Source organism: Anabrus simplex, chromosome 1 (genome assembly GCF_040414725.1).
Source record: "Anabrus simplex isolate iqAnaSimp1 chromosome 1, ASM4041472v1, whole genome shotgun sequence".
Lineage (NCBI taxonomy): Eukaryota > Metazoa > Arthropoda > Insecta > Orthoptera > Tettigoniidae > Anabrus > Anabrus simplex.
This window is the reverse complement of record NC_090265.1, coordinates 138,131,436-138,157,487: the sequence shown is the minus strand read 5'-3', so window position 1 is coordinate 138,157,487 and position 26,052 is coordinate 138,131,436. Positions and strand designations below refer to the sequence as shown.

At 41.7% G+C, this 26,052-nt stretch overlaps 1 protein-coding gene across 1 annotated transcript in view; it reads left to right on the top strand.

Annotated features, from left to right (window-relative positions):
- The window catches only part of LOC136863039 (trypsin), a 70,925-nt gene that overhangs the window by 38,608 nt on the left and 6,265 nt on the right, over window positions 1-26,052 (top strand). Inside the window, exon 6 of the mRNA XM_067139361.2 lies at window positions 13,726-13,866. Coding sequence (XP_066995462.2) covers window positions 13,726-13,866 — 141 coding nt within the window. The remainder of the gene's footprint in view (window positions 1-13,725; window positions 13,867-26,052) is intronic.

The window sequence follows — 26,052 nt, the reverse complement described above, 5'->3', positions numbered from 1 at the left end:
AGGAAAACTGGGTTAAAAGTCAGGTTGTGAGTTTCACAAATAGGAAAAATCCTCTCAGTTTTAATTACTGCGTTGATGGGGTGAAAGGTTCTTTTGGGGATCATTGTCAGTACCTAGGTGTTAATATAAGGAAAGATCTTCATTGGGGTAATCACATAAATGGGATTGTAAATAAAGGGTACAGATCTCTGCACATGGTTATGAGGGTGTTTAGGGGTTGTAGTAAGGATGTAAAGGAGAGTGCATATAAGTCTCTGGTAAGACCCCAACTAGAGTATGGTTCCAGTGTATGGGACCCTCACCAGGATTACCTGATTCAATCCAAAGAAAAGCAGCTCGATTTGTAGCGTTACAAAAATGTTGCAAAGTTTGGGCTGGGAAGAATTGGGAGAAAGAAGACGAGCTGCTCGACTAAGTGGTATGTTCCGAGCTGTCAGCGGAGAGATGGCTTGGAAGGACATTAGAAGACGAATACGTTTGAGTGGGGTTTATAAAAGTAGGAAGATAAAATATGAAGATAAAATTGGAATTCAAGAGGACAGACTGGGGCAAATATTCATTTATAGTAAGGGGAGTTAGGAAATGGAATAACTTACCAAAGGAAATGTTCAATAAATTTCCAATTTCTTTGAAATCATTTAAGAAAAGGCTAGGAAAACAACAGATAGGAAATCTGCCACCTGGGCGACTGCCCTAAATGCAGATCACTATTGATTGATTGATTGATTGATTGATTGATTGATTGATTGATTGATTGATTGATTGATTGATTGATTGATTGATTGATTGATTGATTGATTGATTGATTGATTGATTGATTGATTGAATATGTTATAGAAAGGTAAAATGCCGATATGCAGTAACTCTTTCGTGTTAATTAGTTCACAAGAAGTATTGTAGTTAATAATATATCGTACACGCGGGATGCATTCACAATTTTACTGTCAAATATTCCACATAATAGGTAGCAACAACAAAAGTGTCTTACGTATAAACTTTCAGAAAAGGTCGCGCTGTGACGAATGTGTAGTTGGTTCCATAAAACACCATAATCAACATTCTCATTAAGTATGACGTCTAGATAATAATTTTAAACAGTATTTCATTTATTTATTGTCCGCCTCCGCAGCGTAGCGGTTAGCACTAGTAGCTGCTGTCTTCGGGGTTCGATTCCCAGTACTGCCAGAAATGTAAGAATGATAGGAGGGCTGGTATGTGTTTAAAATGATACATGCAGCTCACCTCCACTGAGGGTGTACTTGAAAAGATCTGCACCACCTCGGGGTGAGGACACGAATTTACACTTAGTCTGGCTCCATGGCTAAATAGTTAGCACCAGGGGGTTCTAGATTAGATTCTCGGCCATGTCAGAGATGTTAGCATTCATTGGTTAATTTCGATGGTTCGAGGGATGGGTGTTTGTGCCATCTTCAGAATTAGAATTCATCATAGGGAGGGCCCCATCCTCTCAGACAACCCAGGTCGGCTATAAAGCGTCAAATCGAAAGTTCTACGCCAGGCTACACGCCTTTTTTTATTACATATTCATTTTATAAACAGTATATGATATTGATTGGTTTAAGATGCTCGAGTACCAAATCATGTACCGGTACCAGATCACGACCAGCTAGAGGAAGGGTTTCCAAATGGCGGCCCGCGGGCCGCATGTGGCCCGCGAAGCCATATAATGCGGCCCGCAAGAGCATTTTAATAAATAATGTGAAGGATAGTCACAAAATAATATTTTATAAGTCGTTCAAAAATGTATTAATTTTTATATTCGTTATAGACCCAAGTCCGAACTAGTTCATTCTTTAATATTATATCCTCTTTTTAAAAATTCAGTTGATCTGAATGGATTATTTTTTCATTTTAAAACATTTTAAAATCCAAATTTCACATAATAATTGTTAATTTTTACGTCCCACTAACTACTTTTGATGTTTTTCGGAGACGCCGAGGTGCCGGAATTTTGCCGCGCAGGAGTTCTTTTACGTGTCTGTAAATCAATCGACACGAGGCTGGCGTATTTGAGCATCTTCCGAATGATCTAACATCGAACCTACCAACTTCAGAAAGCCAGCGCCTCAACCATCTGAGCCACTCGGCCCGGCTCCAAATTTCACTCTTTTATGTATTTGTAAAATAATGTTTTACCTAAGTAATTAAAATTATCAAACCTTTATTTCAATTGAATTATGCATATTATTTTTTTCATAATCGTACTTCTGTAGACTTACTATATGCAGAATTTTACGAAAATTGGCCTATTATTCAAGTGCGGCCCGCGAACATGCCTAGGTTTCCAATATGGCCCTCGAACTCTTACAAATTGGAAACCCCTGAGCTAGAGAGAGCGGCGAGCCGTTCCATTGCCCAGGGCGGTCGGTTTTCAGGAGCGGAAAAATCTCATAAACAATATATATACATGGTTTATAATGAATGAGTTAGACTTCACAAATGAAGTGTTGTATCAGTTACGATATATGATATGATGAAATTACATGGAGCCTTGTGGGTGACATAACACTACCGATCGTTCCATCATGAGTAACCATCATTTGCTGTTGGCTTTTAATCAGTCACCACCGATCTGCCAGGAGGCAGATTCCATATCAATTGTTTACCTCGTTTTTTCTTAAATGATCTCAAAGTTACAGACATGATATAGGCTTTTGGGGTTATGCCGTGACAAGAAAATAAGGTGAAATTCTTTACGTTTCGCAGAGAACTGTGCTCTGCGTCATCAGAAGAAACTCTCGACTGTCCACGAGGAAGGCTTCTTAAACAATGAGCTTTAAATTTAGACGTTATAATATAAGTGGACATTTTACTTTCATTCGTCACCAGATGGCTCCCCGGACGCAGTACAGCGCTAGCGTTCGAAGCGGAAGCTGACGGAACCATCAGAATCAGTCTAAGAGGGTCACATAACATGTGCACGTAACATATGACATTGACAGGTGCATGCCATTGATACAAGCCTGGAATGAAAAATATGGCGATGACGAACGTACGAATTTGGAGAACACCGAAACGAAATAACAATAGTGAAGGGATAGGGAAGCGAAGTATCTACATAAATCCTTAATGGCTGGCAACCAGGTATTACTTAATTGATAGCCAGTGTCCCTGTTGAAATTGTTAGGATTTCTACGTATTTCCACAGCTTCCCGTATAATCCCGCTCCTGTAGCTTCTAGTGTTGGGTAACAGCTCGAGCATCTTGGAACATGATATCATGACCCGCTGATTTGTCTGGCTTGTTGAGACGAATGTTACGTTCATGTTCCTTGATACGGGTACCAACGGACCGGCCAATGTATACCTTACCGCAAGTACAGGGTATTTCGTATACCCCAGGATGTAAAAGTGGGGACAATTTGTCCTTGGTTTTACATAGACTGTGAGCAATTTTAGTGGCGGTGCCAAACACGGCTTTTATATTGTGTTTGCGGAGGACCTTGGCAGCTCGATCTGTGGTTCTGTGTTCTGTTTTCTAGAAATTTAGTCATCCATTCAGTCATTCTTTTATCCAGTCCAAATAATAATGTCATTGGCTTTACGTCCCAGTGACTACAGTACTGTTACGGTTTTCGGAGACGCCGAAGTGCAATAATTTAGTCCCGCAGGACTTCTTTAATGTGCCAGTAAATCTACCGACTTATTTGTGCGCCTGCAAATACCACCGGACTGAGCCAGGATCGAACCTGGCAAGTTGGGGTCAAAAGGCCAGCGCCTCAACCTCTGAGCCACTCAGCCTGGCTACCCAGTCCAACAGCCCTCGTTTTCCGCAATAATCTTCCATGATCTACCCTGTCAAAGACCTTGGATAAGACAATAGCAATACAGTTCATTTGATCTCCGGAATCTAAGATATCTGCTATATCTTGCTGGAATCCGACAAGTTTAGCCTCACTGGAATAACCTTTCACAACGCTCAACTGCCTTCTATCAAATCTGTTAGTAATATCTCAAACGGCCAAGTGAGTGGCTGCGTGGTTTAGCTCACGCAGCTGTCAGCTTGCATTTGGGAGATAGTGGGTTCAAACACCACTGTCAGCAGCGCTGAAGGTTGGTTTTGCGTGGTTTTCCACACTCGTTGCTACACATACGGACGCTTAATATTCACTTTCACTTTCCCTAAGTCCAGTCACCTCATGCAGCAGCTGTGTGTAGACAGCTGGATCTGAACCCAGGGCTACGGGCCACTCGACACACGATGACTAATCGTTGGTTCGATTCCACAGACAGTTCAGTAATTCAGACAGTCACATGCAGTGAACAACTAAACAGTTTAACGATATTCAAAAGCAGGACGATACTCACAACAGCGAACATTAACACAGGTCCATTTACCTTCATACTCGCGATAGCGGCTTCCCTCGCTGACGCACGCCGAGCCTTAGTCCACAGAAATACACGAACACACAGTACAGTCTTCCGTTCTGTCGTCTCCAGCCCACCCACTCACTGGTCTCTCCGGCACCACAATAACCGTTCCTCGTTCAGACCTCGGTGGGACACTAGCGACAGCCAACACCTCTGTCGCCCTCAGCCCAGCCACCGAACCCTAATACATTGAGTCTCTCACTGACTTCACCACGGAGTCCAACGCTGACCGTGACTCCCGCACGGAGCCCAACTGTCACTGACTGTCCGCAGCTAGCCTCCCTTTTTATAGCTCGGGTGATTTGAGCCAGAATTTCGCGAGGTGACTAGAGACGGAACATTCTCGTTAAATCTCCAAGAAACTCACAGGTAAGCTGGCTGACGAGAACAATACACGGAAAGGCCGGCCCCACCCCACAAGCCGGCTGGGAGATCCCAGCTCATGTGAGTCACTTGCCCCTACCTGGAAGTACCGAAAGGGGTTACCACGGAGCTGGCACGTAACAGTATGTAGAGAGACAGACTCAATTAGGGTCAAATACATCGGTCGTGATTTCAAAACAAAGATAAAAAGAAAAAAATTCATACAAAGATAAAAATTGCTAAACAAAGAGTGGATCGCGACGGGTAGGACAGCAAAATACTTTTGTATTGTAAAAAAGTATGTGGAAAAAGAGAATAAAGTGAAAGGAAGTAAGCACTAGTTCAACTAATGAAGGGTAGTATACAAGTTGTCCTAGTTGATATAACTATGTCGACTTTGTATATTTGTATTTTTAGGAAGGGGGAGGGAGAGAATGACACAAGAGGGAGGGATGGGGCGGGCCTATCCCAAATGTTGTTGACAAAGGTGAATAGATGTAGGTCGAGAGGGAGAGAGGGAAACGGGGCGCCTGGCGTACTGGATTCCAGCACGCGGGTGACCTGTAATCAAACAGAATGGTGACGATATAGCTTTGTCAACTGTGTAGAGGGCCGGACGCGTCGTTCCAGGGAGAGCGGCTCCTTTTTTCCTCACCAGGGGGGACGGAACGGCCGGTTAGTAAGGTAGTTTTAAGGGTGTCGCTTGCATGTGGCCCGGTTTTCCGCCCATGTGAGCGTCCACATAGTAGACTAAGTTTATTTTTATTTTGCGTCCACACGGTAGATTTAGTTTATATTTTTTATTTTCTTCTCTTTGTAACGGGAACATGTAGGCCTATTTGGGCCGAAAGCCTGCAATGTTCTTCAATAAATATCAATATAACTATGTCAACATCTAGGACAAAAGAGTGAAATAATAAATGGTTATTTGGAGAGTGGATGTAACCAGTTAATATGCTTAATTAATTGTCTAATGTAGTAGTAGTAGTAGTAGTAGTAGTAGTAGTAGTAGTAGTAGTTAAACTAACTGTAATAAGAAAAATCGTACATGTACAAAAAGAACAGTTTGGATTACTCTCTCCTCAGTGATCCGAAATTAGGGGAAGGAAGTATTTTATTCTATTCTTCACTAAATTCAGTTTCCTGGGAAGTTCCTTCAATTTATCCTTACTTTTACAACCGTTCCTAACTTTATTTCTTTCCAACCTGCACTTTCTCCTTAAGTTCTATATTTCTCTGTTATAATATAGTGGATCTTTCAATAAATATCTTAAACCCATCCCATTTTCCACAGATCATAATTACTTTTGTTAAACTCCCTCACACATGCCTTATCAACCACATAGTACTGCCGAATATTCCCTCCTCTTAGAACTTTCTGACACATTTGTTTTTAACTACGCCGAAAACAGCTTCGGGATCACTTTTACCACCTAGCATGTCACTTTCTTCGTAGAGCTCGGCAGGACGTCCAGAATAGTCTTCTTTCTAATTGGTTCCATCACTTTCTGATTCGGCTATCCTTACCAGATTAACTTACCATTTGTTGATCTACGTCTTGTCATTCGCATTACCGTCCCAGTTAACATGTGGTAAATTGAGATCACCGGAGACAGTCACGCTCCTCTGATTATTTTATTAAATAACTCTGCGTCGTGTCAGCTCTCTCAAACCCTCAAGCTCTTCCCCCATATGACTTTATGTCCGTTGACACCCTCATTACCTCCACCTGCATTCCTTAGCCATTCTTTAATCTTAGTTATAAACCAAACCAAACCCCATGGCACTACAGCCCTTGAAGGGCCTTGGCCTACCAAGCGACCGCTGCTCAGCCTGAAGGCCTGCAGATTACGAGGTGTCGTGTGGTCAGCATGACGAATCCTCTCGGCTGTTATTCTTGGCTTTCTAGACCGGGGCCGCTATCTCACCGTCAGGTAGCTCCTCAATTCTAATCACGTAGGTTGAGTGGACCTCGAAGCAGCCCTCAGGTCCAGGTAAAAATCCCTGACCTGGCCGGGAATCGAACCCGGGGCTTCCGGGTAAGAGGCAAGCACGCTACCCCTACACCACGGGGCCAGCTTAAACCTAGTTATAGGCATATGAAATATTGTAAAAAATAAACGAAAGTTTAAAAAACTATTCTGAGAACAAAAATTAATCAAATGGAAGAGATACTGTATACTACACAAGGATTACACGATCCAGTTGGGGAAAGTCGAAATAGATAATATTCTTTACACTGCAACATACTCTGGCATATTATTATTATTATTATTATTATTATTATTATTATTATTATTATTATTATTATTATTATTATTATTATTATTGTTACCGTGTTTTGGTGGTAGGTAGAGGTGAAAGAAGGTGCGGGCGTGAATGAGTCTCAAACTACGGAATCAAAGTTACTGTAAAATTTAACAAGGTTATATTTTCTTTTCAAAATTAAGTAATAACAAAGAACAGGTACTTAGTAGCCGAAACACAATTTGAAATGTACAATTACAGAGATTACAGAATTTGGGCTTCGAGCCCTGAGTTCACAATTCTTGAGCAACTAGCCCAACTTTCCGATATACAAATTTTAACCAAGGGGCAGAAGACCCCAATCAAACCCTGGAGCACTTGCTCCAAATTACACAGTAAAGCCTCCTCGAGGCATACAAAAATTGAATTCCAAAAGCGCAATCTGCTCTCAAAGTGTAAGCCAATCACAGGCCACACCAAACTTCACCTTCAAGCTGTCCTCTAAGGACATATACACAGGGGTAAAATACCCAACCTACTGAGGTCTATTGAATGAAAAAGAAGGTTAATTAAATGACCTCTAAAATGACAATTTGGGAGGAGGCAAACTGGCACTCCTAGTACACTTTGATTAAGACCTACTTGGCACTAGGCCGTTAACACAAGGGCTAATCCCATACTAAAGAGGTGACTTAAGAAGAGAACACTTAGTTTTACGTTATCGAAGAATAGGTTGAGAAAACTAAGTTCACCTCACAACAATATGAGTGGGAGCTCGAGAGGGTTAGCACTCTCTATCCCAATATGAAGCTTTAAAAGAGAATATATAAAAGAGTAGTTACATTTAGGAAAAGGTTACATGGTAGAACGCTTAGAACCCGTCCCGAAAGTTAAACTGCTGAGCTAGCAAAGAAAGAAGTTATTAATCGGCCATTACCTTGTTGTTGACCGCTGCCGAAGAAAGAGGCGCTTCCCGCCCCCTGCTATGTACTTAACACACTGAAAGATGGAACAGAAGTGGCCCGGAGACCCAAAAATCAGCAGTTTATAACCTCTCGTGGAAGGTTCTAGGCGTTAGGGGAAAGAAAACACCCGCCCACAACGTTTTTATTGGATAGGACCCCGCAACAGATTCAAGTTGGGGGAAGATACCCCTGATTGGTCAGAAATTAATTAAAGAAATTCGGGATTGGTTACATTCATAACAAGGGGAAGAAAGGGGTAAATATTGCCAACTTAAACAATGACAGAAAGAAATTTAACAAAGAACAAACTCTTGAAATTAAATTTTCTCCAACAAAATAGTTCTTTGACTCCGCACTAGGTTGCACTATTGTAGATCTTCAGTAGTGTCCTCTAGAAGAGAAAGTTCACACTTCTTACTTCAAGCGAAACAAAAACACATCAAAAATGACACAGTTCAAAAACTCAAATTTTTCCACATGGTGACATCTTTTGAGAAAGTAAAGAATTAACAGCGTAGATAAAGTTCAGCCCTCCTCCAGCAGAGGAGTTCCAACAGGCGCACATTTTAAATTAACGGAGTGGAGGTGTACCGCCCGGTACAATTATTATTATATTGTCCGACTCGTTTGCTGAATGGTCAGCGTACTGCCTTTTCGATTCCCGGCCGGATCGGAGATTTTAAACGCTCCTGATTAATTCTTCTAGCTCGGGGACTGGGTGTTTGTGTATGTCCCAACACTCTCTTCTTCATATTCAGAAAATTCACCATACTACCAAGCACCACAAAAACACGCAATATTGATTACATCCCTCCATATTGGGTTGGTGTCAGGATGGGCATCCGTCCGTAAAAAGTGCCAAATCCGCATGTGCTACACAGTTCGCAGCCGCGAAAAGCGGTAGAAAAAGAATTATTATTATTATTATTATTATTATTATTATTATTATTATTATTATTATTATTATTATTATTATTATTATTATTATTATTATTATTATTATTATTATTATTACTATTGCCTTCTGGCCTTCTAAGAACCACGTTACAATTTCAATTCTCCTCCTTAGTTGTTCTCTCCTTTTCTTCCAGTATTCTTTCATTGTTTCACTGTGTTTCTTTTTCCTGTCTTCAGTCCACTTTGTGCCTATTTTCTTTTCCTCCCTCCCTTGGAATCCTTCCATTTGTCAGACTTTCTTCCTAAAAATCTTTCTTTCCAATAATTCTTCTTTTCGTATGCTGTCTATTTCCAGGTCTTTCTTGACTTCTTGAATCCAAGTGGCGGCTGATTTCTTTTCCCAAAGGTACTCGAAGATTCGTTTACTTAGTCTATTGTCATCCATTCTGTAAATGTGTTCAAGAAATAGCAATCTCCCTTTTCTTATTGTTTCTGATTTGTTTTCTATGCTGGTAAATTTCTTTGTTACTTCTTAATTTCCAAAACTCTGCAATTCTTAAAGGACCTAATATTTTCCTTATAATTCTGGTTTCACTACTGTGCTCCAGTGCTTTATTTTAAGTTTTGTTGATAAGCACTTTCTGTTGTAAGTATTCCAAATAACTTATTTGGATTTATTTACCTTTTCTATTTGACCAATATCTGTTACTAAAAACTTCGGGGCACTTTTTATATTCGTCAAAAATGTTGTTTTCTCAGCAGAGATTCTCAACCCTGTCATGTTGGCTGTCTTTTCAAGGAGATTGACTTGCATTGCTGCATCTGTAAGGCTTTCTGAAAGTATGGCAAAGTCATCTGCAAAGGCTAGGCAATTTATTCCAACACCTTTGTTCTTTTCCCCCGGCACGAGTGGCAATATTTTGGATTATTTCAGTTTTTCATTCCAAATTCTTACCATGTTCTCCAGGACGCAGTTGCAAAGGAGTGGGGATAAACCATCGCCCTGCCTCACACCTGTATTTATTGTGAAATGTCGAGATATTTCACCCATAAATTTTACTTTCGAGATAGTGTCTATAAGGATTTCATGAATTAGGTTTGCCAATTTAGTTTTAACCCCAAATTCACGGATTACTTTATCTTTATTAATTTATTATTATTATTATTATTATTATTATTATTATTATTATTATTATTATTATTATTATTATTATTATTATTATTATTATTATTATTATTATTATTCATACACTTCTCCACAGGAAATATGGGTAGTAACAGGGCACGGGATGCACCAAGTGTCATACAATAATTGAAGTACTTACACATTATAATACAAGCACTGATGTACAGGTATATACAAAACTCTAGATTACAGGATCTTCATTCTTGCGAGAGGAACGATCGCACAATGTTGCATGTTGACAGGAGGACAGAATGTTGCATAATTTTGTAGATGTTCGGTGGAAGACCCAGTTCTTGCAGACTCTTGTGAAGTGTGTGTGGAATGAGGCCGTTGACTGGCAGAATCACAGGGATTATCCGTACCAGTTTCATCTTCCAGATCCTCTTGATCTCTTCTGCAAGTTCTTTGTACTTGTAGATTTTTTCATGGTACTTCCTGTCAATGTTGCTGTCATTGGGGATAGTGATGTCAATAATGAAAGTTGTCCCAGTTTTCTTGTTCACCAGTATGATGTCTGGTCTGTTATGGTTGACTGTTTTGTCTGTCACTACAGCAGTGTCCCAATAAATCTTAATCGACTCGTTCTCTTGGGGTGGTGTTGGATGGTACTTGTAATATAATAAGGGATACGCTCCTGAATTAATTGGTTTTCCTGAGCAAGTACCTAGTGTATAATTCCCGAGATATGATTGTGTCGTCTCGTGTATTCTACGGGGGCAAGTACTGGGCAGCCCGCAGTGATATGGTCGATGGTCTCGAGATGAACGGAGCATCGTCTGCATTTGTCGGAGAGTACGCCGGTGTCTTTGATGATGTACTTTTTGTAATTGTTTGTAGCTATGACTTGGTCTTGTATAGCAACAGCAAATCCCTCTGTCTCCCCAAATAAGCGCCCATTTTTAACCACATGCACGACGCATTCTTGTCTATGTTCTGTTGGTTTAGACTGCTGTAGTATTTTCCGTGGAGTGTCTTCTCTTGCCAGGTCCTTTCTTTCTCCTGAAGGAATACTTGGTGATTTGTATGAGGGTCAGAGGCATTGTATGGGTACAGAACAGTGTACTTGTCAGCAAGTACTACAGCTTTATGTAGAAGGCTGTTTTCTTGTTTTTTATGGAAGTATCTCCTTAGGTTCTTTATCTGATTCAGGAGCATGACTTGAAGATCCAGTACTCCTCGGCCTCCCGATTTTCGTGGAAGAGTGACCCCTTCCATGCATGAATTTGGATGATGTAATCTATAGGTGGTGAGCAAAGTTCTCGTTTTTCTTTGTATGCTGCCTATTTCTGTAGCAGACCATTTCAGAATTCCGAATGAATAAACAAGAGTTGGAATAGCGTACGTGTTTATTGTTTTAATTTTGTTCTTGGCATTTAGGTAGCTACGCAAAATCTGATGCAACCTCGATGTGTATTTGTCAATTAGTTAATGTTTGATTTTCTTGTGCTCCAGAGTTGCATTCTGAGCAAATGTAAGATACTTGTAGGTCTCTGTTTGTGTCATTCCCGCAATTAAAGATATGGTATGAAGCTCAGTGGGCATACACTTTCAGATCACCCATATAAAACAGATGGGATATTCTGTGTTTCCTATTGCTATATTTAATATCAAATCCAAAACCAGTAGCTTTTAAAAGATTGGATAGGGGATTCATTGCAAGGCAAAACGACAGAGGACTTAATGAATCTCCTTGAAATATACCACGTACAATTTTAATTGTGTCGGACAGGATACATTTATTTTCTGTCTTAACGCAGAGCACTGTCTTCCAATTGTTCAAAGTAACCTCAAGAAAATGAATTCTGGCAGAATTGATCTTGTACAAATAAAGAACTTCTTTTAACCATGAGTGGGGGAACTGAGTCAAATGCTTTCTGATAATCTGTATACGCTGCGTGCAGGTTCCTTTATGAGTGTATTGCCTGTTGCGTTACAACGGAGTCTATGATTAACTGTTCTTTGCACCCTAGTGATAACTTTTTGCATCCTTTCTGCTCCTCAGTCAGAATGTTTTGGTTGCTGATATGTTTATACGTTTCTTCTGCGAGTATGGATGTAAAAATTTTGTAGATCGTTTGTAGACAAGTGATTAGCCTGTAAGCTGATGGATATTTAGCATTTCCACTTCCTTATTATTATTATTATTATTACTATTATTATTATTATTATTATTATTATTATTATTATTATTATTAGATCCTACAACGCACTAACAGAAATGAAAACTGCTGTTAAACGCTTAAATATCGAAAGTATTACACAAAAATTACAAAGCAATTAAACAAGCAAGATAGTATCAAATACAGTAGAGACAATATGTGACACTTCCGGATTTAGCCTTGTTAAAATGGGAGACAATTCGTAAGTAGCGCTCCTAGCGGCGTGACCTGGAAATTTGTGCTAAATTCAAATATCAATGGAAATGCATATACGGAAATTGATAAATAAATTACGTCCAGAAATAAAGTTTTATTAAGATTTTAACTTCGAAGTTGCTAAAGAAATCCTGGATACCGGTAAATGAATGAAGAATTATTTAACAGGTTATTATTTAAAGACTGAAATTATACATATAACCAAGATGTGCAATGGAGTGCTGTGAAAGGGCTTGATCTTTCATTTATGCATTACTTTTTTAGCTTTAACATTCCTGCCTGAACTTTCACGGCTAGATTTATCTCATTTAAAAAACATTTTATCATCACATTAAAACACTTATCAATAAAAATATCGGCACATATCTTACACACATGACTCAATGAATTAACATTTAAGAGCTGGACAATTTTCCTCTTAACTTGAAGCCCACTAACAGAACGAAAATCTATAGATTTAGCCCCCAAAACATTCAATATTTCCCTATAAGCAATACTTGCCATTACATTAGGGTAAAGAAAATTTTCATCATATTGTCTCAACAAAATATGTGCATTTCTTAAGTCACCCATATTTTCTTCAGTACTTGACAACGCATTACGGCATTCCAAATGGGACAACTTGGAACACAACCAGCTATACACATATGCATTTTCCTGAATTAAATCAAAACCCGCAGATCACACCCACAACACATCGGTATTGAAGATTAACTGCTGCACTATACAATAAAATAAGCTTATTATATTTTAAGCCAGTTAAAATATGTCTCCCAGGTCAGAAGTATAGGAAGTGTTATAAACATCTCTTTGTAACTGGAAGAATATATACATCCAAACACAATATTTACTTACATTTTCTTTTCAAGAGGGAAACGGAAGATCGTGAATCCTTCTGCACTTCATAGTTATTGCAGCCAAACACAACACACATTTTTCCACTCACGCTGAGAGGAGATAATATAAAGGAATGATACACGCTACTACTTACTTATGCCGACTTAATCCAAACGTACAAATAACGCCAAAAATTTCACAAACAAATACACGTGCCCTTATGACAGAATCAGTAACTCCAGGTCACTCCGCTAGACAGAGTTCTAATCGCTGTTCCTCGACGTCTCGCAGACTGTCGCGTATTTTCTCTACTGTTGTTGATAGTATCTAATAAAATAACTACGATTCACGATCTACGCACTGTTCCTTGAAAATGAAGTTCTATAATAAGACGTTGCCTAATGATGCATTTCCTCTATTCACCACATTAATGCTGGTACCTTTGCTTCTCGTTTGTTCTGAAGGAAAATGGAACGACTGTGACACGTCTCAAGGTGACTGAGATCGAGGCTTTTCCAAGGAAGAAATGCAAGGGCCTATACCACAAATTCTCTGGTGACCTCATGTGTGCGGGTCGATTGGAAGGAGGAAGAGACGCATGCCAGGTAAGACAGATTTATAAATGTAAGGGCGTGATGTCGGCGTTGGACTCAACGTAAGTGTTCTGAACTGAAGAAAAGGTCCCTTCAGCACAATAGAACATTCGGCATATTACAAAGTGAAATGCCACGCGTTTTGTCATTCACACCGGAAGATCTGTTGAAAGCAAATCCTGAGGCCATTATTAAAATGAAAAGATAAACCGGTAATCCGAAAGTTATGCTGATAGTCACGTATGATGGGAGAAATGTTATAATCCATAAGGAGAAATGCACGTCCCATCAGCCTACACTCATAAGCAATTGAATTAGAGATACCAGGCTAGTAGCGTGTTAGCGTGTAGCGCCCCGTTTGCCTTGATGACGGTGGCGATGCGGCGTGACATGACAACGAGAGCGTTTTAGAGAGCTAAACTGATCCACGATCGCTGCACAGCCTCCCATAATACACAAAGATCAGTCTCTAGGGCACGCACATCCCTCTCAAGAGCATCCCAGATGTGTTCAGTTGGCTCGGTGCAATTCAAATCAAGGCTCCTCGAGGTCCAGGTAGGCATCTTCACATCCGTGGAGTGCTCATCGAACCAATCAGCCACAATTCGGGAGCGATAGGCTGAAGCTTGTCTTGCTGCAGAATGCTGGAGGCGAAGAAAGGACTGAATATGATCCGCCAACAGTTTCCTATAACGTTCGCCGGTGAGGGTCATTATGAGATGTAGCAGGAGTCCCATTTTAACCCAGACGAACAGTCCCCATACAAGGATACCACGATCACTGTCTGAACTGTACCCTGCTGGCAAGAGGGATGCATTGCTTCACGTCGTTGATGACACATTCGTACACGACTATCGATGTATACCACCTGGTACCTCGACTTATCTATCCACGAGACCTTCTTCCATGTTTCGAGCAACCAATGACGATGTTCCTTTGCCCATATCAGTCGTTGTGTCTTGTGACGGGTTTTGAGCAGAGATACCCTCACGGGACGCTCGCTCCTTTACACCATAGCGAGGAGATGATTCTGAATGGTATGGCCGCTCACATGTCGCTATTGTCCAGCACTTAATTGATGAATCGTCTGCTATACTGTGGCCCGTCTATCTGCTCTTACGATCCGAGCTAGTCATCGGTGACCTAAGAACGCAATTGGACTAGACAAAAGAGTGACTGAATGGGTTGCTATATTTCTAGAAAATAGATCTCAGAGAATTAGAGTAGGCGAAGCTTTATGACCCTGTAATAATTTAGAGGGGAATTCCTTTATGATTTCTTATATATATTGAAACAGGAACGCCCGTACTTCAGTTTTGCGGAGAGCATGGATAACGCCAAGGCGTGTACGGTTCATGCTTTAGAGAGTATGAGAGAAGGGTAGTGAAATAAGTTCATATATAAAGTGGAACTTGCAGTTTATTCAAAAGAAATGCATAGAAATCATGTCACCTTTTACAGACGAATAGTTAGAATGCCCTTGAAAATGTGGAGAAGGCGTCGTTCTGCGGCATCGGCGTCGTCTCCCGTCGTCGAAGTCGTCCCACGTTGTCAGAGTTGACCCACGGCTGTTGTCAGCTCTTGATGTTGACGGAGACCCAAACCTGGGGCGGTCGTCTGATGATAGTGCAGCGTGGAATAGTTGTTAAGTTTTGTATTCCACAAAATCCTATGAAAGGAGCAGAGGAATGTAGAACTTTCGCACAGAATGTCAATGGAATCTGATACGACACTTCTCTACCGCACTGCACTGCGAATTAAGGCGAGACAGTGTTAACTGGTCCAATAGGTTCCACTGTAAATGGTGTTGGATGCACTTTTGAAAAAAGATGAATTCAAAGTCACAGTTTTGTGAGAATAATGCAATAGGCACTATCGAACTTGAAATAATAAACAATGAAAATAATCTGGAACTTTCCGAGATGCGATAGTTTAGCACTTCACTCCGTCTCAAAATAACGTTCTTTGGACACACTCTCTGCACTGTTTGCAACGAGTACATGCAATGTCCTAGCACACACACTCGTAGAAATAAATTAAAGCTTCTGCGAAAACAGAAAGAAGCAGTTTATGGCAGTCTTGTGAAAGAGAACCAAGTTCTGTTACGACTCGGTCTTAACAAAATCACGTAATTTCTCAGGGGTAAAGTTATCACAATATTACACGTAAATTTAGACAGTCTTTATGAGGGGAATTGACATAGTCCCTCGAAAAGAAAATAAAGGTACCGTATTCCACGAATCAGCACTGTCCTTGAAAGAAAATATCGGCACAGTTTTATGAAAGTAAATATGAGCACAGTTCTGTGAAATGGATTGACACAGTCTTTTAGAAATGAAGATTGGCACAGTTTTATGCAGAAAGAAAGAAAAGAAAAGTAGGCACTGTTCTTTACGAAATAAAGTGACACTGTCCATAAAAGAATTGTTCAGTCACTATGGCACAATTCTTAAGAAACAGCCTAACACAGTCTCTTGTAGAGGAAACAACTAAAGCACAGTCTTTATGCCCTAAGTCCTTTAAGCACAGTTTCAAAATGTACAGTCTCTTCAATTACACAATTCACAAACGAAATGAAGTTACACGGCTCGACAGACTGATATTAACAAGAATAAGCTTTCGCTTACACGCGAAGTTAGAGTCCACAGAGAAGGCTTTCAACACTAGTATTACGTACTTTCGAACCCCGGTCCTCAGTCGGACAGAGTAACGAACCGTATAGCGAGGCGACTGGTTCACGACGATGTGCTTGCTCGCACACACACACTGAGACTTCCAGTGACACACTGACTCACTCAAGGCTGGCGACTTCCTTTTATTGCCGAAGGTCGGACGACGTGACTGTAAATGTGAGCATCTTAAAAAAATTATATCTCGGCTATCCTTCCGCTGATTTTAATGAAATATTGGTTAGTAGAATTTATTGTCCAGGCCTACAAGGTGACGTTCTCGAAATTATGATTTAACCTTTCGTTCGTGATGAAAGGCCATAGAACAGAAGAGAACTTTCGGTGTGACGTCACTTGGCCTTGGCTGGCACTCTGGAGCAGTGCTTGCTTGCATGCTGTCTCCCACGATGCCTGCGCGCTCGGCGCTCGTTTTGAATCCATACAGCCGGGTGTTAGCGAGTTCCTCTCAAGAAATACATGAACGCGAATGCTCGCAGGGCATTCCCGTTTCAATATAAATGATGAGTAAAGAAGTGGAATCAGAGGTAAGGCTTTTTGCGGATGATGTTATTCTGTATAGAGTAATAAATAAGTTACAAGATTGTGAGCAACTACAGCGTGACTTCGATAATGTTGTGAGATGGACAGCAGGCAATGGTATGTTGATAAACGGGGTTAAAAGTCAGGTTGTGAGTTTCACAAATAGGAAAAATCCCCTCGTTTTAATTACTGTGTTGATGGGGGTGAAAGTTCTTTTTGGGAATCATTGTAAGTATCTAGGTGTTAATATAAGGAAAGATCTTCATTGGGGTAATTACATAAATGGGATTGAAATTAAAGGGTACAGATCTCTGCACATGGTTATGAGGGCTTTTGGGGGTTGTAGTAAGGATGTAAAGGAGAGGGCATACAAGTCTCTGGTAAGAACCCAACTAGAATATGGTTCCAGTGTATGGGACCCTCACCAGGATTACTTGATTCAAGAACTGGAAAAAAGCCAAAGAAAAGCAGCTCGATTTGTTCTGGGTGATTTCCGACAAAAGAGTAGCGTTAGAAAAATATTGTAAAGTTTGGGCTGGGAAGAATTTGGAGAAAGAAGACGAGCTGCTCGACTAAGTGCTATGTTCCGAGCTGTCAGCGGAGAGATAGCGTGGAATGACATTAGTAGACGAATACGTTTGAATGGCGTCTTTAAAAATAGGAAAGATCACAATATGAAGTTGGAATTCAAGAGGACAAATTGGGGCAAATATTCTTTTATAGGAAGGGGAGTTAGGGATTGGAATAACTTACCAAGGGAGATGTTCAATAAATTTCCAATTTCTTTGAAATAATTTAAGAAAAGGCTAGGAAAACAACAGATAGGGAATCTGCCACCTGGGCGACTGCCCTAAATGCAGATCAGTATTGATTGATTGATTGATTGATTGATTGATTGATTGACTGATTGATTGATTGATTGATTGATTGATTGATTGATTGATTGATTGATTGATTGATTGATTGATTGATTGATTGATTGATTGATTGATTGATTGATTGATTGATTGATTGATTGATTGATTGATTGATTGATTGATTGATTGATTGATTGATTGATTGATTGATTGATTGATTGATTGATTGATTGATTGATTGATTGATTGATTGATTGATTGATTGATTGATTGATTGGTCATCAACGCGCCATACACCACGACAGTTGACCCTGCGGTGGCTTTACCCGAATCCACGTACTTCCAGTACATTATTGATACGGTGGTCCTGGGAAAGCTCAGTGCCTGCGCGACTTCATCGATGGAGTGGCCCATACACTTGGTGCCGACAATCCGATCGCCAACAAATGCGCTGAGGTCTCGTGTCTTATCCATCCTCTAGTGAACTTTTACGCATACAGCCCATGCAAGGTCTGATGTTATCGTTGTTACCTGCATCACCCTCCTATTACATTCGCCGGACTGACCACAGCGCTATTTCCCCACTACAGCAGCTATCTAATTCAATTGCTCACGAGTGCACATGGATTATTATAATAATAATGAAGACAAGTCATTATCTAGCGCTCTCACCCTCAGATAATTAATTCCTGAATTCATTTATGTTACCGACTATTGTGGATTGAGTGCGTACTTTCCTATATGTCTTGGTAAATAGCATTGTGCTTGAACAACAAATTCGCGAACTTCTAATCCCATACCAGCACAAAAGTCCAGTAATCGTTTCCCGTTCCTAGTAGCTTCCTTATCTTCCCCACATTTACACATTCTCTTTTCATATCTGGAGGCGTGAAATTTGAATTTTTGCCGAGTCCAAATTTTTCTAACTATTAAAGTCAATGACCTGGGGGCTTTTGAACCCTAGGGGAGGTTAGGACGTCATAATAACTTCATAACCTTACATACGACGGCAATCCTAACCTTACAGGCTGCCCTTGGAGGTGCCCCATCTGTCAGCTGAACTGTAGGTGAGGTTAGGCCGTCATTATGACGTCTTAACCTAACCTTCCTCCCTAGGAACGCTAACCTAACCTCACATAGGCTACAGCAGGCTACCATAAATCTCTAGTGTTCGAATAAGTAAGGCCAATGGGTTATAATAAAAATTGAGTGTTCCAGTCACCGGAAACAAAATATAGGGTCGTACGTATAGGTTAACTAAGAGGCTAACGCTTCTTCTTCTTATTATTCTTCTTCACACGGTTGGTTCATTCCCATCAGGTGATGGGCGGGCCATCAGCTAAACGAGTAGCTCTTCGGCCTAAGAGTAGGAAATATCCTGAGAGTATATCGCTGAAAGAGGGTATGTGTCGTACATACCATGGAAGAGAGATAATTAGTGATCTGGCGCAGGGAAACCGGGACAACAAGGCGGAACCCAAGGGGACCCGCAAAGCACCCCGCAGAAGCAGGCCCCCGCGAACAGCAAAGAGGAAGAGAAGGGCGAAAATTTATTGAAAGCGATGGGTCTCGGGCGCGTATCACGAAATAGAACATATATTACAGAGAGTTACATAGTTACGTTACATATATGAAGGTTGTACAAAAGGTGGGAGAAGGGGTACGGAATAAGAAGGGTATTGTAGGGAGAGGAGGTAGGAGAGGATGATGGTCATGTTGGCAACAGAAACAGTGAGAGAGCGGAGAACTTCAAAGATCGAGTAAGGCGATAAGAGGAAGGGAGGTGGAGGAGCAGGTAAGGCTTGGACTGACGGGGTGGAAGCGAACGGCGGAACTGATTGGGGAACATGCAAGGGAGGGGCAGCATTCAATAGAGGGGGGTCAGTCAGTGGAGAGGGATCATGCAACGGAGGGGAATAGGAGGGAGTACTAGTACGGACTGGAGAGTAAGATTCTTCCACACGGTAGGTCCTGCGGCGGAAGCGGACACCAGTGGCGACCAGGTGAGCGACGTCGGCGTCAGATGGAAGTTGCAGACGGATCATATACGTAGGGCCGTGATCATTGTAGATCCGGAACGCACGACGTGCCGGCACCCCTGCTTGTTAAAATTCAGTGAGGACGTCTCGCTCGAGAATGGTAGGGTGTATCCCACGAATAACACAGCTGGAGAACGGAGAACGTGTGCGACGAGAAGTAGAGACGTCCTGAGAGGTGGCGGAGGCGGAGGCGGACGCGGTCACTGCAATGTCAGGCCGAGTGGTCGCAGAAGTTTGCTGAGTAGGCAATACAGAGGTGGAGAGGGAAGAAGTAGGGATGGCGGACATGACGGGAGAAGCGTGACAAGATGTAGTGGAGAGAGTAGTAGAAGCCACAGAATTAAGGCGTGAGGCGGTGACGACGGTGGTAGTAGGAGTAGTAGTCCGGGGAGGCTGGACAGACGTAGTGACAGTGACAGTGGTAGTGGGGGGAACAGGAGCAGCAGTGGACCGAGACGTAGATTTGGAGGGAGTAATAGTAGTAGTAGACGGCGTGCTGTAAGGAGACGTGACTTTGAGAGGGAAGTCAGGATCGGTGGACAATTGGTGGAGGATATGGGCCGGAGTAGGGCGGAGTTGCCGTATTACACCGAGGAGGCTCATGGTGCCAAAAGAGAAGAGATGTTTCGCTTCCCATTCAGTCTCGAAGAATGCCGCAACATCTGGAGACGGCTGGCCAGACGATACATCTTGTAGACGAAGGACCACTCGAACGTGAAAACCGCATTCCAGCATAAGCTGGCGAATTTCAGCGGGAGTGTGGTCAGTGGCCACATTCTGGATGATAAAAGAGGTTGTCATAGTGAGGGAAAGCAACAGCCAACGAGGTGTCTGCCAATTTGATTCTTCTTGGGCCGACTGAGTAGCCAACCAAGGTAGCCACCCAGCCGAAAAAAGCGGGGACTGTGGAGCAGGAAGTGAATGATGAGAATGTGTATCCCGTCCTCGACCTCGTCTGGAGATGTGGATCCGACCGTATGAGGCTAACGCGGCAGGTTATGTAATTACCGCAAGTGCTATTGCAAAACACGCGATTGTTCTTTTCAGTTCAGAACATAGCAGATTATATATGATGACTGTTATAAACTCTACTGTTCATGATTAAATGTGCCTAGATTTTAAATTTATGAACAGAGTAAGATAATATTCGAAAATGAGTGTTATAAACACTCGCAAACATAGGTCGTAACCATTGAACCTGGGCTTGCGTTCGTACATTTACGCGTGTTGCCAACTTGCCCACTAGCACTTCGTAGAGGAAGACACAGAACGAACCGCTAACTGCTACCGCCATCTGTTAGTCAACCCTACAACGTACCTATTAACTCACGAACTAAGCGTCAGTATGCGCTAGTTGTAGGTCTGCGCACGCACCGAGCTCTCCCCACTTCTCCCAACTCCCATCGCCAACGAGCGCGCTATGAAAAGCGGGATCGAACAGACTTCACTCGTCGGTAGATTCAGAGTGGGTCTTGGCCCATAAGTGATCACGGCTGATCCGTGGTCCATCAGCCGTGCACTCTAACCGATCAACCAAGCAGATGAGGGGTGACCACGGCTCTCCCTTGGCTCTATGCCTCACCATTCGAGACACGGGACAGGGCTGGACCTCAAGGATGGCCCCAACTGTTGGCTGTCCTGAAAATGGTTTTCCGTGGTTTTCCATTCTCATGTGCTTAGGCGAATGCCGGGACCGTTCCTATTATAGGCCACGGCCACCAACCCCCTCACCATCTCCGAACATCTCCTTCGCCGTAACAAATCTCTCGGCCTGAGAGACAGCGTCACCGTCTAAGAGGCCCGCATACCCCTTCAGGGGAGGAATGCAAACATTTTAGTTGTAGTAGTAGACTTCACTGCAGTTCACCCATTCGTGCGAGAGCAGCCACTAGCTGGCTTCCAGCCCCATGGAAGCCGGCAATTTTTTTGGTCGTCGGGAGATGACCAAAGAGGTCGGTTTCTAACCTGACCGATAAGGCTGGGTTAACGTTCCTAGGGAGCAACGTTACATGACCAACATGACCTATAGGACTCCTTCAGGGTGGAGCCTGTGAGGTTAGGATTGCTCTCATGACGTTATTATGCTGTGTTGACCTTACGTATGGGTCAAAAGAACCCAGGTCATTGACCTTGCATGCACCAAAAAAGGTTTACTAAGCAAAAATTAAAATTTCCCGCCAAAAGCATGGAAAAATGCTGATTCAGTACCCATTGTTCTAGAACATCCAGAGCGCCCTCTACCAGCGTATCCTCTTTACTGGCTCAGGCAGCTCAAATGTATTCCTACCATACGCCCTATTATTAGATATACTTTTCTCATTAACGATAAATGCTGCAAAAGGATTTAAAATTATTTTGAGATATCTTAATGAATCATTAATGATTATAGTTAAGAAAATAATGATTTACCTATGCGAATTAGGGAATTAAAGCAATAACGTCAATTCAAACCGAAATTTACTTATTTTGCGATAAGTGAAATAATACCTGAGATGAAAGACATCAGAACAATAAAATGCGAAGGATTACAAACAAAAGGACACTAGAGCGCTTTTAAGAATGGCATGCCATGCCAGGAACTAAACAAAGTTGGCAAGGCAGACAGCTGGCTCTTTGAAGTACTTGTAAAACATATCGATTTCGGAGGACCAAACGAGAATACTCGATTCTCGTTATGTCTGTCTGTCTGTCTGTCTGTCTGTCTGTCTGTCTGTCTGTCTGTCTGTCTGTCTGTCTGTCTGTCTGTCTGTCTGTCTGTCGTAGTCGGGGAGGGTATGGAAAACACAGAACTAAACAAAAACCTTGAAATATAGAAGGAGCGAAAACGATTAACAATATGATAGAAATCGACAACGTAGAAGAAGACATCCTTGGCGGTTTCCACCATTTCATCGTAAGGCCTTGGGAGGAGCAACTTAGTCTGGGCCTAGCCGTGAGTGACGCCACAGAATTAGTGGCCCCGGCGCTCATCACAGCGAACCAATCAGGGGCGAGCCGTACGCGCGAGACCAACCCCTCAGCCACCACTACTGTCGTAGCCCCATTAGTTCACTGGAAGCCTGCCGGCGATGTGAGAAAAGGCTGGAATGTAAACACAGATCATTCGCTTTCGAGAGGCCGGATGGGCTTCAGCGGTTCTGTTTGGGCTGAGTTCCGCTAGCAATTGAATGGGAGTGCAAGGAGTACACTCAGTTTGGCCTGAGAGCTAATGCTGTCGAGGAGTGCCGCTGTGAAGAGTGTCGATTCAAGATGAGGTTCAGCCTGAGTTGAGGAAGCAGTCTGCGTGTCAGTCTCTGTGAGTCGTCTAGGAGTTTAGTCTCTCGGTCCAGTTGCTTTGAAGTGAGGTCAAGTCCGTTGTAGCGTGGAAGAGTTCGACGTAGGATCGACGAAGGACAATGAACGAAGAGTGTTGGGAGTGGACGGACAGTCTTACAGCTTGTAAGCCTGTTGTGCGCGGGACATCAAGTGAGTGGCTGCTATAGCGACAGCGAGAATAACTGTGGAAATGATTTAGACTGTCAGTGTCAGTTGTGGAAGAGTGAGTAATTTGATTTGTATTAGCAAATAAACGATAGTGTGAACAAATAGTGTGGCTGGTCTTGAGGGCGGAGAGAAATTGGACGAGTGTAATTGTGTACTGTGTTAGCCTAAGTTGTGGGCCCGGAGTGCCTGTGTAGTGTCAAATAATTACTATTAGTTAATAAATCCTAGAGTAAACACGATCAGTTGTTATTTATTTACCACCCCACCCGACTCGTTAAAATATACTAGTTCTTGTTAAGAGTTACAAGGTCAGTAGAGGGGAAGAAATGGCATGGCCTAAGGCTACTGGGCAAATGACCGCACAAAAACTTAACATTTTGAATGTGTTTCCAAAATTATATTTTATTTTCCTGTTTTTGGTTTTAATTTCTATTTTCTAAGCCGGTCCCGTTGTGTAGGGATAACGTGCCTATCTCTTACTCGGAGGTCCCGGATTTAATTCTCGGCCATGCCAGGGATTTTTACCTGGATCTGAGGGCTAGTTCGAGGTCCACTCAGCCTACGTCATTACAATTAAGCAATTTGAAGGTGAGATGGCGGCCCCGGTCAAGAAAGACAAGAATAACGGCCAGAGGATTTGTCGTGCTGACCACACGACACCTTATAATCTGCAGGCCTTCGGCTGAGCAGAGGTGTTTTGGTAGATCATGACCCTTCAAGGGTTGTAGTGCCATGGGTATGGTTTATTTTCTATTCGTAACAACAAAATTAGAAAGGAAATTTACAATAGTAATCTTTAGAGAGTAATTATTAATAGGGGAGAAGGAGCTCCCATTTTACAATACAAGACTTGCTAGTCTTAAAATCATCTTTGGTAGAAAGTTAATCTTTAGCTTTCACAGAGTGAAGAAGCTTAAGCTTACAATAATAAATGTTTTCCCTTCAGCGGGATCTCAAACCTCACTCCTAGGTATGCTTAAAAACATATTTAGCTTTTTACCAACTAGACGCTCGCTACTCCTACAACTAAAAATCATTGAGATCAGAGAGATCTAGGAGCACAGGAGCATAATCTACTAGAAGGCCGAAAATTACAGAAAATAAAAGGTAAATTAGGAAAGGCCGAAAACAAGACAGGGTGGGATGCTGAGTCCACTCAAGCAATTCCGTGACATAACTCGCCATAAAACCTAATGGGGCAGACACAGCGGATGATTAAGGCAAGGAAAGAAAATTTACAGACCGAAAATAGGATAGCAAATTTGGAAATTTAGAAAAGCTTAATCAGCAGAAGGCAAAGTGAAAAAGGAAAACGAGGGTCTACACTCGTAAATCCTTAAGACATTTGATGATACCCACTAGGATGGTTACACTCCATCCGCAGACAGCCTAGAAACCTACATATTACAATACTAATTGAATTTAACCCATTTATGTCCAAGACGTTTTCCTAATTTTACGGTTTTGACTACTCAAATCGGTTTATCCAAATCCAAAAACATCCCAAAAATATTTTCAATTTTTTTGTTGTTTAAAAATTATAGTATTGGTCATAAATGACCCGCTGGGCATGGTCCCCAGGGGCATAGCTCCAACATAGACTTTGGCTATTTTCGTGTTTGGGTTCATCGTGGTATACTTTTAATGATAGAAGAACAACTGGTGTATTTTATGACTCAGTGTTATTTAAAAAATGACAAATTTACTACAGAGGTAATCAGTCGAGTTTCCTAGTCTGTCTTACACGTTCCTTTGAATACTCGTTATTGAAATGGCCCAATAGGCTTTCGCAACATTATTATAAACATTTTGTCTTACATAAAAAATAATTGAATCCGCCAAAATTACTAAATTTACAAAGTTGAAAAGACGTCCCCATTTACACATTGCACTTTACTTTCTGTGGAATTCTGTAAAACAATATAGGTGTAAAGCAATATCACATCTTTGGCATGCTCGGACAGTTTTACTTTTGCAGACGTGACAACGTCGCCGAGGCTGACCGTCCACCAGAAGATGACCACCATGGCTGTGCACGTGTGCTTAACATGGCAATGAGGGGTTCCATACTTCGATAACCAGCTGGTTAAAATTAATCGCTGGAACGGTAGGGCGTCTAGCTTCATGCCATGGGATCCCCACAAAATCCACTGTCACATTCCAGAGCAGCTCAGCCATCATCGTAAACAACAACTTGTGCTTCAGCCCGTAGTTGTGACCTTTAATTTTGTTTGGATTGCAGTAGTCATTTTCGTCACCCGAATCGGCATTTGATATAGGACTCGTATCATCCAATGGAGTGATAAAAACATCCTCTGATGTTCCAGGAATATTGCTGGCAGTCAGTACCTCAAGGTCTGGCCGAATTTCATCAGTAGTTAGATATTTTCGCTTGAAAAGGACAAGATAAATATGAAAACACAGTAATTTGCTCATTAGTGAACGAATAGAGGACAATTAAACTACATGCAAATGTTTTTTGAATCCCTTCAAACGACTTCAAATATCAGTGCCAGGTAGAATTTATATCTTCGCTTTTCCCAACCCCGTTCAGTCAATGTTAAAATATATTACTCTTTGGCCTAAAATTAAGATTTTTAAACTAAAAAA